The 13,397-nt window shown below is 42.9% G+C and overlaps 1 protein-coding gene across 11 annotated transcripts in view; it reads left to right on the forward strand.

Annotated features, from left to right (window-relative positions):
* The first annotated feature begins 214 nt into the window (after positions 1 to 214).
* celf4 (CUGBP, Elav-like family member 4) overlaps positions 215 to 13,397 on the forward strand; it is a 97,667-nt gene continuing 84,484 nt past the window's right edge. For 5 of the 11 annotated variants that reach the window (XM_005918642.2, XM_014332507.2, XM_014332506.2 and 2 more), the window contains exon 1: positions 217 to 980. In XM_005918642.2, the coding sequence (XP_005918704.1) occupies positions 704 to 980 (277 nt within the window). In that variant the 5' untranslated portion in view covers positions 217 to 703. Of the gene's footprint in view, positions 981 to 13,397 lie in introns of all 11 variants that reach the window. The other 6 variants (XM_005918643.2, XM_042219403.1, XM_042219400.1 and 3 more) reach the window with 3 other exon arrangements.

Here is a 13,397-nt window from a genome sequence, read left to right on the forward strand (position 1 = left end):
CTTGAAAGTGTAGTTATTTGCTCTGAGTAGGAGCACAAAGGACCGTATTCTCTATATCTCTCTATTTATAGACCCTCTCCCCTCGGTGGAATGTACCATTGTCTACTTGCCGAAGAAAAGGGGGGGGGGACAGAAATATGCTGGGTTTATATATGCCGAGTTTAAAGCGCCCCCCCTTTATTCTAACCTCCCCTCTGTTCTGGCAGAGATCGAACCGACCCTGTTCGTTTAAACCGAGAAGACACCCTTACAGACTCCTCAATGCAAAAAAATAAAAGGGTGCCAAGAAGCTGGGACGAAGGAACGTGGGTGTAAATAGACAGTGAACGCTCTTGGTCTCTCTCCCTCTCTCTCTCTTCTCTCTCTCCCTCCCCCTTCTTCTTCCCTCTCTTTCTCTCTCTCTTTTATGAAATCAATGAACGAGTTATTGGTTAGGACATAAATATAAGGAATCAAAGCCTCCACCGGGACCAACGGCACTGCGCGCTTTTGATATGCGTCTTCGCCAAATGCTTCATGTGTTTTCAAATCATTGTAAATACTGGCTTTGATAGGACGAGAGCGGAACCATCCCTGGTACGGCTTGGTCTCGGAACCAAATTTTGACCAAGACTTCCACCAGCTTTTTTCCAACGTAAAACGAGACTCCACCATTACCATCTGCTGCTGTTGTACCCATCCCAACTCACTGGCCGGTCCGAAGATGGCAACTTTAACCAACGGGCAGGTGGACGGCACGGTGCACGGTGTTGGTGTGGTCTCCGCCAGCACGAACGGGCTCGTGAACGGATTAAACCACAGCCACAGCCCGGCGGGATGCCCGGCCACCATCCCCATGAAGGACCACGATGCCATCAAACTCTTCATCGGTCAGATCCCCCGCAACCTGGATGAGAAGGACCTCCGGCCCCTCTTCGAGGAGTTCGGCAAAATCTACGAGCTCACTGTGCTCAAAGACCGCTTCACGGGCATGCACAAAGGTGGGTTATGCCCATATTCCCCGCGACACCTATGGCTCTATTTGTTTTTGCCAGAGTGAAATCTGTCACAGGTTTGGTGAGAGCGGGGAGCCTGAATCATGCGGGATTTAATAGGTAGAGCAGCGGAATTGTTGGCCAATTGTTTCTATAGTGCTGGAGCTTGAATTACTTTTCTGCATGTTTATTCGCATTTTGTTTCATTTGTGGCACGTAGAGGGGGACATTATTTCCAGCGTCTGACTTGTCACTGGCTCCCAAAATCAGTGCTTCATTTTCTACCCTATTAAACACACATATGCAAGCATAAGAGTGTCACGAATCGGGAGTCACGACGGCATGAATATGTGTGGGGGGTGATTTTTAGGAGGACCAATGTTCCTATAGTGTGCACGGGAGTATTCACACATCTAGTCCAGCGGTTGTAAACGTGCTTTCATTCACTCTGCTGAATCCTGATTATTAACCTGGTGTTTTCACGTTGCAATAGCAGGGAGGCTGTTTGATTGCCTCAAAGCAATACATTCTGTAAGTCGCTCAGTGTGTGTGTGTGTGTGTTGGGGGGTAGTTGGGTGGGGGTTGTGATGAGTTGGCGGGGGAGGAAGGGAGTGAGTGAGGGAGGGTGTGCGCGTGCACATGTACACGAACGTGTGCAACAGTGGAAGGACTATGAGCATGTTGTAATTTTGTGCAGCATTTAAGCCTTTGTCAGTGTTTCAGGTTTGGGTGATCGAAGTGATTCCCTCTTAAAAATAAAAATAAAAAGAAGAAATCGCACTAAAGTGGTGATTGCATATAGAGGTATTATTTTAACCAGTTTTGAAATATTCTAATCAAATACTGCCTTAATAGCTTTTTCTGTACCAACAATGACTGACCCTGTCAGGGTTGCCTTTGTTATAGAATTGACGACAGTGAATCATCATAAACTTTTGATGCAACAGTGTTATATGCCCTTCTGGTGTAATATAAAGAATTGAAGTGCTCCAGCATGAATGATGGTGCCTTACCCTTGCATTTTATTTTCTACTCTCACGGGAATAGTCATTCTGTGGAAATCACCATCTAGTGAGAGGTCACAAATTGATCTGCTATACCGGCAGGACACATCGCAGGGTGAAAAGTAAGCTGCCACTTTTCAGGACCCCTCTCCTTTGCCTTTTAAGCCATCACCCCCCACCCTGAACCTTTGCCTCGTGCAAACAATGTGTGACATCCACCATGTGTCAGGAAATGATTATGATATACAAATAAATTCCAGAGGACAGAGAGTGTGTGCAGACATTGAGGGAACCAAAGAGGCAGGAGAAGAGGAGGAGGAGGAGGGGGGTGTATCTTTTATTAATAGCCCAGCTGTAGTAGAGACTCCCTGTTGGACGGTTAATCACTAGTGGCCCCAGAACTATAGGCATGGCTCGCCAGCTGATTCTAAGAACTGTCTCCTAACTGCGATATACGGTCCTGCTTCCCAGGCTGAGCCCCCGCTTTCATTAGCGAGCCCCCGCTGTGCTCATATTTTAACTAGCTCGAGGCACCAGCTACTCCTTGGCTTACCAGCTCACTGGCTCACTGCGAGCTGTTTGAAGGCCGCGTTTTCCCCGCACCCTGAGGTTTCCGTAGAAGATGCCCAAATTAGCAGTAAAAGACAGTACATCCCACGGACAACGGGCAAAGTGACCGACTGTCGTCACACTGGGCTTATTGAACACTGCACAATATCGCATGAACTAGGTACAGTAAGCCATCACAGGAAGATAAATGCAGTTCGCAAATATTAAAATATATATACGAAGAACCTGTTTTCTAAAGAGATCACCATTACTGATCTGCAGAAATGAAAGTGAAATTAATCCATGTGAACGAATTTGATAGCAGTTTTATGTATGAACACATTTGAACTGGCTTTCAAGCTGCTACGCTTCCCCGTCAGCTTTTCCGCATATGTGTGGCTCTCCCCTTTCCTTTCAGTTTCTTCAGACTGTTTGCATTTGTCCTCTTACAGAATAGAGAGCATCAAGCTGAGGGCATGATGACCCTTTAAGGTGTGAAATGCTCCAGTGGAGTGAAGTCTATAGAACTGTCCGGCAGAAAAGTCCTCTTCCATCTTTTCTCCTTTTCATTAACTCTGCTTGATTCCATTCATTCCTTCCCTTCCTTCGCTCTTCTTTTCTCTTCACTTTATGCACTGACACCTTGTGTGTTCGGTGACAGTGCATCTTGTTCTGTAATGGTTGTGGTAGTACAATGCCCCAGCTTGAACCACAGATTGTAGATGATCGACTGCCATTTACTTTACAATTTTGTTCTACCTCTGCTTTTCCATGTAGCACGTAGCTGGTAACTGTTATTGTTAACATGGTAATGCCTTGTCTGGGGATACTTTTGTGTTCATTTAACGTTACTCACAGAGACATGGCATTTGAACAAAGACCTAAGCATGGTTTTCAGGGCGATAATACACAGCTTTTTCTGCTATGGCAGGAAATAAAAGACCCTCATCCTTTTCTGCTATACATCAACAGGCATAAAGAACAGCCTTTGCTATGGTAATGCTACCGCTGAAGAAAGCTACCCCTCTTATTGCTATTGTCAGCTGTGCCTGTGATACTATTGCCATAACCCTCCCCATAATGACCCCATGTATCATTAGTAATCTAGTCTTTAGGATTGTGTCTCCTTGGAATGGAGGGGAGGAGGGAAGCTTGGGACAGAGGTCGACAGAGCTTGGTAGCGGGTGCAGGGACACCAGTGCAGGCCTACATTCTCCCAATGATTTTATTTCTCTCCCCTCTGCGACTCAGCCATGCTAATAGAGGCCATTTATAATGGTCACCGGCTGCTGCTGCTGTTGCTGCTACCAAGCACAACGGGACGGCGAGCACAAAGAGCCAACCCTTTCTCTTTTCTCTGGCAATGCTGCATGGGAGGTGGAGATCCATTGAAGAAGAGCAGGTGTAGATGTGATTGCTAGCACTATTCATCAACCTGATTTTGTGTAATAATCACTGGGGCAATTGAGCTGTGATGATATGGGGGAGCACATTTAATAACCAAAGGTGTTATCTACTGTTTACTGTTGTCACATCATCACGCAGCATTGTATTTCTTGGCAAACCTTTATTGTCAGCATCTTTCTTTCCTCTTAGCAAACACAACTGTCACCAAGTTTGTTTTAGGGCCATTGTTTCATTTGGTGCTTATTTAATGTGAGTAATATATTTGTCCTTGGTCAAACTAAATACATTAGCAGCGGCTCTCGCCATAGGCTCCGACAGTTAAAGTAGTTACAAAGCTGGAGAGTTGCTCAAAGTCAAGGCAGGTGTTGAAAACTCATTTAGAGTTGGGCCAAATTGTCCGTTTTGACCTGGGAAGTGATGTAAGCGAGGCGCCACAGGTCTTTGGTCGAGACTACACCCTTTCATAAGGCTTTCTCAACTTACACAAGACACTACTAACCCAATGAAAAGAAATGGATTGGCTGTTAAACCATTTTATAAGTCCATCAATACTGCAGAAATTTATTTGAATATTTACGATGGAATATGATTGAAATCAAATAAGCAGAGATGTAGTGTAATGACCGACTGTAATCTTGTTTAAATTTACCCATACTGCAGATGCCTTATGCTGCAGATGGGGACTATAATCTGTGCAGGTCATAAAGGGAGTTATGGTTCTCTCGAATTCCCTCACTTTAGATATTATAGCTCTTTCACCTGAATCTGTCAGGCAAGCAGATTTAGAACAGAACAGCTCATTTGGCTTATCATTCTCAGTGAGGCCAGAAAGTCATGATGCCAGTAACATGAAAGGATCTTTTTTTTTCAGGAAATTATAGGTTACAGGTTGTTGGATGCAAAAAAAAATTATTTATTTATTTTTATTTTTAAAAAATGGGGCAATAAAACCAAATTTAGCTTTGAACAAGAAAAAGAACGAAGTACGGGTGTGTGTTTTCGTCCTGCAGGTCTGCGTTAATGCAGCATGCGTTCCGGCCGAAAAATTTCACTCCGGTTGCATCATCCTCTCTGTGGGATCCTTCCCTCTCCTCCTCTCGCATTCAGTTTTGGATGACTGTGTGAGTGAGTGTGTATGTTTATGTGCTCCTTGTCTCCTTGGCCCGTGTTCCACTCAGCGCCGTTCAGAATGCACGCTCAGGTCTCACATTGTGCTCCAAATTTATGAAGACGCATCGATTTCGAGTGTTTCGTCAGGGAGAAAGGCAGCATGTGTCGTAGAGGAAGGCACTTCATACCAAAGTAAACTCAACAACCGGTGCCATACCGCGCCCACTGCCCTGGCAGAGCCCAGAACTGCCAAGCAACAAGAAGAAATCGAGAGGCGGAGCCAGAATGAGGAGTACAGTGAGTCTAATTTGTCACGAGGACCGTTGTCAAACCAGTGCTGCCTCTGTTGTCCATTATTATTGGAGGGGACTGTCAGATGGGGGCTGGCTTATGGCCGAGCGGGGAGCCAGTTAGTCACACTGAGAGATGGTCTGACCAAGCCAAAGGAGGCAGTGCTCATGGAGCTTGTGCAAGGATTAGCATGCTAACAGCAGGTTTGGAGTTATGTGGCCTGTCAGAGAGGTGGAGCCCTCTGGCTCCCCTGACCTCGGCAGTCCTCTCATTAAACCACTGACCTTTACATACACAGAGAGATTATGTAAAGAGAAGGCTGTGCACCTGCCTGTTCACCTCATTTCATGTCTTCAAGATTGATGCAAATCAACTGACACACACTAAGCATTCAACCTGCAGCAAACTTTCTTTTTTTATCTTTTAATAATTTTTGTTAATAACAACAGCATACTTTCTAATAACTGTTTCTTTCCTCCACTAACACAATGCACATCATTTTTGTATAATTAGAATTCAAAAATTAAAAACAACTGCCTTGTGGTTCAAACCTGTTCCACATGATAAAGTTGTGGCCAACAGCGGTCAGTGGCGGTGACAGATGTTTCCAACACTTTTTAAGGTGACTCTTTGGAAAAACTTGTATGTACATTATAAAAGCTTTCTTGTGTTTTGACAGAGTTAACCCAGGGCTGAGTTCAAATAAAGCATGCCTTAAATCTTTCAACAACATTTGGCTTTTTAGTTTTTCATAAAAAGATTGCTGAGATGCTTGCGCCACAATCTGCATTTTTTCTGTCTTTGTTTCCTAATCTTGCTTTCTTATTGCTGTGTTCATTGTCCCCGTGTGCTTCTTTTTTTCAGCGGATGAAAAAAAAACAACCTTTTTTTGACAAGTGCTCCTTGGAGAGGTAAATGTTTTCGGTTTTCAAGGCTCTTGCATCAGTTAAATATTATTGTGCTTTGTGGTAAATTTTTTAAAAGTTGATGCTTTGGGCCTCCTCAATCTTTTAGCTACCCTTAATACTACTTCAACGCCCCCTGCTTCAACCACCGGTGGCCGATTGTGGAGCTGGAGAATGCAATAATTTTGAAATGTTGGAAAGTCTTACATGTTTTTTTTGAGTTTAATTTTGTTTTGCTGCTGATTGTGTTCAAGTCTGCAGTGCTAATCATAGAGCTTCCTGTGAGGAAGAGCTTTGTTTTTCCTTTCAGCTTAATAAGGTTTCCTTCAGTTTTTCAAAATTTTAATGTATTTCAAAATGATAGAGATGATATATAAAAGCATGGTCATGGAGCTGCATGTATACTAATATAAAAAAATATAACGTGTCTTTTTTCTTTGTTTAACTGTCTAGATTTTGCATTTAGTTTCATTTCTAGAATACTTATCTGTGGCATACAACTACACAGGCACTCCGCTCTATATGTGGTTGTTGAGTGTAAAAGGTTTAACAATAGTTCCTTTTGTTCAGCAGTCAAAGGATTATGAATCTCTTCTGTTTTTGAAGTTAGAAGCTGGTGTTTTGCCTTTTCGATTAGAACTTCTGGCTCCTTTTATCAAGCTTTGCACAGTCAGGAGGCATTATGGTCAGAAATTTTATAATACACATATCTGTGTCTGTGCACCTGTGTATTTAAAGCGAGGTATACATACATTTTCTATATATATCTGTCATCTGATCATCTTTTTATATGCATACAGTTTAGAATTATGTGATCTGTGCGTATCAGCATACAAGAAAACACAGTGCCACATGTGCTTACAGTGCTGTGAGTTCAATCATAGCCACGGTAGCGCTCAAGAGTGACTTTTTTTAATGCTTACTAATATATCTTGGGTCCAAACCTGATTCAAAATCTCAGTATGCTCATAAAAACGGGCCCAGCTGCAGCTTTCTACTGCAGAGGCTTTCCACAAGGAAATAGCAGCATGACACAGCAGCAATATGAAAAATAGAACCAAAGTTTGTCACAGCCAACTGTGGCAATGGCCCATTAATGCATACCCTGCAAGCATTAATTCTTGTTACATATCCGGCTCCAAAGGACTCTCATTCCTTTCAGTCCCCGTTCAAATAGATTAATATTGTTTCTGTTTTGACCCTTTCTTATATTGTTCTCGAGGCTAAATTTGGTTTTAATATCACAAAAGCAAATCATTGCTATTACCTTGCAAACAGACACAGCTTTTTCAGACTGTAATGCATGTACTTTCAATTACCGTTTTAGCCCCTACAAGACTGTTTCATGTAGACTAAACAAATCATTCGGCTTTGGAGATTTATGCTTTATAGGAAGTTGAATTGATGTTTATTCTCAACCAAATTGCTAAGCATAACTCAAAGTGGCGTATCTAGGTCCATCTGCTAGGATATTCTAAGGCAGGGATTACATGAGCCGTGTGCTATCGTTGCACGCAGAAAACACCTCATGGGCTGTCAAGCATGTGTGACTTGTCAGGCCAGATGCATATTTAGTCTTCTCTGTATGCTTGCATACAACCTCATACGCTGCGCCATGACTGCCACATTTTGAGCGTCCCTGATTCCAATTCCGTTTCTTCCCATCTCCCTTCATGCCTATTTCATGCCCCCTCCAATTAAAAATGCACCACGTTGACTTGTAAAAGGAAGGTGGGAATGGAGGTTAGGGCTTTTCAAAGAGCCCCCTCAATTATTCAAAGGCAAGTTTGATTCAGAAAATGGAGGATGATTAATAAGTTATGTGGAAGTTTTCGAGGGTTTGGGTAGCAAATGTAGTGCAAGATGTTCTGACAAAACTAGGAAAAGCATCAACCAAACAGACATGTTTGTTGTAAATTAGGCTTGACAAGTTTTGACTTCCAGAGTTAGCCTCATATCAAAACTACTTGTTCTCTTTGTAATATATAAGTGTGGTTTCATGAGTTAGCTACTTGCTTCAGAAAAGATTTGTAACTGCTCAGTTTTCTGTTCAGGGAAAATGTGTAGTTTGCACAATCCTGAACGACATCAGCTTTGAATTTGTATATCAAATTTGTATTTGTTTCTGAATACCCACTGGGTCCATTTTCATTCCCTCCAAAATGTGCATTTTGCCATCAGATATTACCATTCAAATGATATTGGCATCACATTGAGGGAAAGTACATCAAGGCTTTATTCTGTCCTGCTGGTTGGAGAGCAGATAGACCAAAACATATCGCTGCAGAGGGAGATGGTGCAAGAGTGCGTAAAACGACAAGGAGCTCTAGACAGAGAGAGCGAGAGAGACTGGGGGAGAGAGCAGGAGAGAGGGAAGCAGAATTAGAGACATGTTGAAACAGGGATGATGTAAGAGAATGCGTGAAAAGAGGCAAGGGAGATCCATGGAGGAGAGCGCTTGGGTGGGGGGCTGCACACAAAGACAAAAAGAGAATATCAAGAGGCAGAGCGATATAAAAGAAGGAGAGCGGAGATTGTAAAGGAAGGTGCAGTCTAAAAATGGAGGCATGGAGAGATTGTTCAGTGACAGACACGGAGTGAGAAAAAGGAACGAAAGGGAAGACGGACGGGGCTGAAAAGAAAAGACCGAAAAGCAGGGATGGGAAACGACAGGCAGAGATAGAAGTAAAAAGAGTGAGGGAGTCCCAGAGACAGATGTCGCCCTCGCTGGCCCCGGCAGATTGATAGCTCCTGGCCCAGTTCCATGCCAGGCTCTGACCCCTCTGTCCTCTGCTGTAATTTATAGGCTGCATTTTACCAGATTTAAGCACTACTCTGTGGCCATCATGGCTTGAGAAGGGAGAATGACCTTCCTGGGATGGGAGCAGAATTAGACCCCTGCAGCGCCCAGGTGCCCCAGGGGTAAATAAGGAAGTGCCCTCCATATTAGCATGATCTCTGACAACATGTTAATTGGACTTGTATACTTGTCAGTGGTGTGTGTGTCTGTTTGTGGATTTTCCTCACATGCTACTTTTTGAAGTTTGATCTTGACTGCTATTTAAAGTTGCTCACGTGAGGGTGCAGCTGCGTAGGTCGCTTGTGGACAGAAACAACTTTTTACTGCATTACAGAGGTTTTCTATTGTCATTGGCATGCTTCAGCTGTGTTGCATCAAAATGTAATGCAATATGCATTTCATCTCATGCAGCAGAAATCCTGGACAACCCACGGTGTGTTTTTTTTTCTTTTTCTGAAAGAAGTTCAAGTGCCAAAAGTAACAACAGTAAAAATTTACAAACTTCTTCCTTTTTTTTTTGTAATGCAGATGTTTCATTTTAGTTTGGAACTGACTAGCTGTTAAAGCTGAAGAACCACCAGATCTTTCTTTATGGAAAAATTAGTTGAAATCTGTATTTGCTGTACTGTGTAAAATTTGTGCAACTTATTGCTTCTGTGCAACTTACTGCTTAAAAGTGTATTGTGCAATTTATTTAAGGTTTTCAGGGGGAAAGAAATCACAGTGGTCTCAAAAACTCACAAAAACTCTGGTATCAAATATGTAACTTGTTGTTATAGGGTTAAATAACAAGTTAACAAGCTGCGACGTGGGATTTGCCTGCAATCTAAAGCCCCCCGTCAAACATAGCTGCCTGGAAAAAATAACCGAGCGTTCGTGTTCGTCACATGTAAGCTGATGTAGAAAATATCTTTTATGGTCTTTAAGAAGGTTCCATTCCACAAATCTGCACCTCAAAAAGGAGGTTTGAACTTGCATGGACTTATGAAGCGTATTAGCTCACGCCTTTATTTAATTTGGCTTTAATTAGAAGCAGACTGTTGGTGCAAATTAAGTGAAAAAGACTCTGTGAAACTTTGTATTGTGGTTCTTGCAAAGTAAATATGGTGCGTGTGTGTGTGTGTGTGTGTGTGTGTGTGTGTGTGTGTGTGTGTGTGGGTGTGCGTGCGTGCGTGCAGTGGTGCGTGGCGTGTGTGTGTTGTATTGTGGTTCTTGCAAAGTAAATATGGTGCGTGGTTGTTGCGTGCGTGTGTGTGGTTGTACATGCACATCTGGAGCGTGCCCCCTTGTAGATTAACTTGGCTGGCTAGCTGGTGGGCTCAGCTGGGTTTGTGCTTGGCCATTCAGAACGCTACCTCAATGCACAAATCAGCCCAGGGAATGATCTGGACAGAAAGCCTTCAGCAAATTATTACAGATTTGCAATTTAATGGCTTCGGAGGTCTCTCCCAGCCCCACACAGGTTCCCAATGAGTCAGAGCCTATTAGTTTGGTCCTTTAATCACAGAACAGGAGATGGAACCCTGGCCAAACCTATACATAGCCTGCTTCACTTGGTGTGGAATGATTTCATGGGGTTTATAGATAGAGACAGTGAAGTCTGTGTGTGTGTGAGAGTGTGTGAGCACTGGGTAGTTGATAAGCTCTTTCCGAGCAACAGAAGTGTGTGTGTGTGTGTGTGGGGGGGGGGGGGGGGGGGGGGGGGGGGTGGGGGGGGGGGGTGGGTGGGTGTGTAGCAGAGAGAGAGAGAGAGAGAGAAAAGTGTTCTTACTTTATAGACTGTTCATCAATACTGTAAGGACGCAGTGGGCAGCAGCAATTAATTTGGCATTGGCTTTACCTAAAGCTAACAAAAACTTTCCCAGTAGTTTAGAAGAAATGTCAAACTAGTGGTAGAAATCCATAATAACCATCAGTAATAAATAGTAAACTGTTAACTGAACTCAAGTGAACAGTTATTTCACAATTACCAAACAGTATATTCACTAGTCATTTGTAGTGTTACAGTTTATGCCTTTTATAAGACAAAGGTTCAGTCATGTGAATTTCCTCAACATCATTTTTATGTCCATTAAAGCAGGTGTTATAAACCTAGGTGTTATTATTCATTATGATTTAATAGTATACAGCAATGAAAAGTAAGTGACATACTCAGTTTACCATTGATTGTTAGTCATTGATTAAAAGTTACCAAATTAGTTTGCATTGGCATTTTCTGAAAACGTTTCCATCCAAACATTTTTTTATTCTCATGTGTAAAAGATACTGAATTCTGTCTAATATTTTTTATACAAAGGAAAACATTTTGAAACTTATCTTAAAAAGAAAACAGCAAAATGTAAAATGTTCACTGAGCAGATTTGCTGTTCACAGCATCCATAGAAATGCAGTTATGTTTTGAGGTGATGTTCTCGCTGACACACCTCAGTGTGTGTGAACTGCTTTAGGCTTTCAAATCCATTTCCAAAACCCAGATTTTATTTGCAGTTTATTAGATTTAGGTTGAAGAGGTTTAAGCTCCCATGTTTTGGGAAATTAGAATTTTACTTCGGAAGATATTCATACAGAATGAAACAATGCATTTAGATAAAGGCGTAGCTTTAACGGCGATACTATTTGTTACAGATAAATGGCTTGTGTTTCAGAGGGCGCTTGAGACTTTTCCCATAGCCATAGTTGCCCTGATTAATGTGCCATCGATGCAAAATGTAAAAACTATCACTCCAATCTGCCTTTCAATGTCCCAATTTGTCCAAGAGGAAGCCAAGCTTTCTAAATGAGCTGGATAAAAGTGACTGCCAAAGGGGATGAATATATATAATTATCTGCGGCTGGAGCGCCAACAAAGGGACTTTGAAAATCAACTTTGTGCGCCAAAGGCTTCATTAGTCTGACGACAACAAAATGTCCCCTTAACTTGCAGGCGGAAAGACACAGGTATCTGCAAAGCTATTAAAAGCCAGCAGTCGCGCAGCCTTGTGTAGCCCAGCCACTATCTGTTTGGGATTAGAAGCTGTTTAATGCGCTAATGTTAATATGCTAATGTGTTAATGTTATGTTAGTGAATTATTAGGTGATTTAAGAAATGGCTGGCTGCTGTTTTGTTGGTCTTACGCACTGACACGTTAGAAAGGATGGATAACTGTGTTTACTTTGTATATGGAAATCCCTGAGTGTCTTTCATCTGTCCTTCCTATAGCGACTAGTGGTCCATGTTAGCTTTGCAAACATCTTAATTGTGTTAAATGAAGGAAAAAGGGGGGAAGATTAAAAGCCATTAATGTGTGTTGTGTGAGGATATGCTATTCCCGGGACAGTGCTTTTGTTCACTTTGCCAAAGCAGAGCAGAGAGTTTCACCTTGAAACTCAATGCACACCAGAATCATTGTCATTGTGCCTACCTAAACCACTGCTGTCTCTCATTCTCACTGTCAAACTTGCTTTGCTCGTCTTTGCATTTCTTTTTGTGATTGCCTCTCTCCATCCTTCTTACTCTCTTTGTACGTCTCTCCCATTTTCTCTCTGTCTCTCTCGTGCTTTTCCCTTTGTAGCCCGGTTTCTCTTCATTGCTCTCCCTCTCTCTGTCTGTCTGTCTAAGCGTCAGATAATCTCACTGGGGGAGACTTTAGAGGACTCTCCATCTGTGTATAAATAGCTCTGGATGAATTATTGAGGGACCTGGGGTTGCTAATAATCCCGCAGGACCCATCTGACAATGACACAGAAGATGGAGGGAAAACAATTACGCAGGCTTTCTCCTTCAGAAGAGTGGGAATGGGGATGGGGGGAGGGGGGGAACTCCGCGGCCTCTGGGAGCCTCCTCACGGGGCCCAACATCTTGGCTAATAAACCCAATTAAGTCTCCGGAATCAATCGGAGCCCCGGGGGCGTCCTCTCTCTTCCTTCCCCGGACGGTGTGCAACAACAGGAAGTGTAATGATTCATGTTCCCCCTTCTGCATTTGGATCGTCCTCTCATCTCCATCTTGCAGGTTGGCAAGGCGGACGGGACAGGACAGGATGTCCGCTGAGGCAGGATAATAGGACAGGGAGAGGAAAGGAGAAGAGAGAGGCAGGTGGAGTGGAGAGGAGCTCAGAGGAATATTAATGGGAGTCTTTATCCTGTAAGTGTTTTACCAGGGGGATGAGACATGGGACCACTCCCATGACAGAATTCACTTTGTCTTCTTAGTGATACATGATTCATCCGGAGATGGATTCTTGATTAATCAGCTTTGCCTGGTCCTTGTCTGACTGTTGACCCTCTATCTATCTATCTATCTATCTATCTATCTATCTATCTATCTATCTATCTATCTATCTATCTATCTATCTATCTATCTATCTATCTATCTATC

This window comes from Haplochromis burtoni, unplaced genomic scaffold (assembly GCF_018398535.1).
Source record: "Haplochromis burtoni strain Fernald_Lab_line unplaced genomic scaffold, NCSU_Asbu1 Contig_32, whole genome shotgun sequence".
NCBI classification, from domain to species: domain Eukaryota; kingdom Metazoa; phylum Chordata; class Actinopteri; order Cichliformes; family Cichlidae; genus Haplochromis; species Haplochromis burtoni.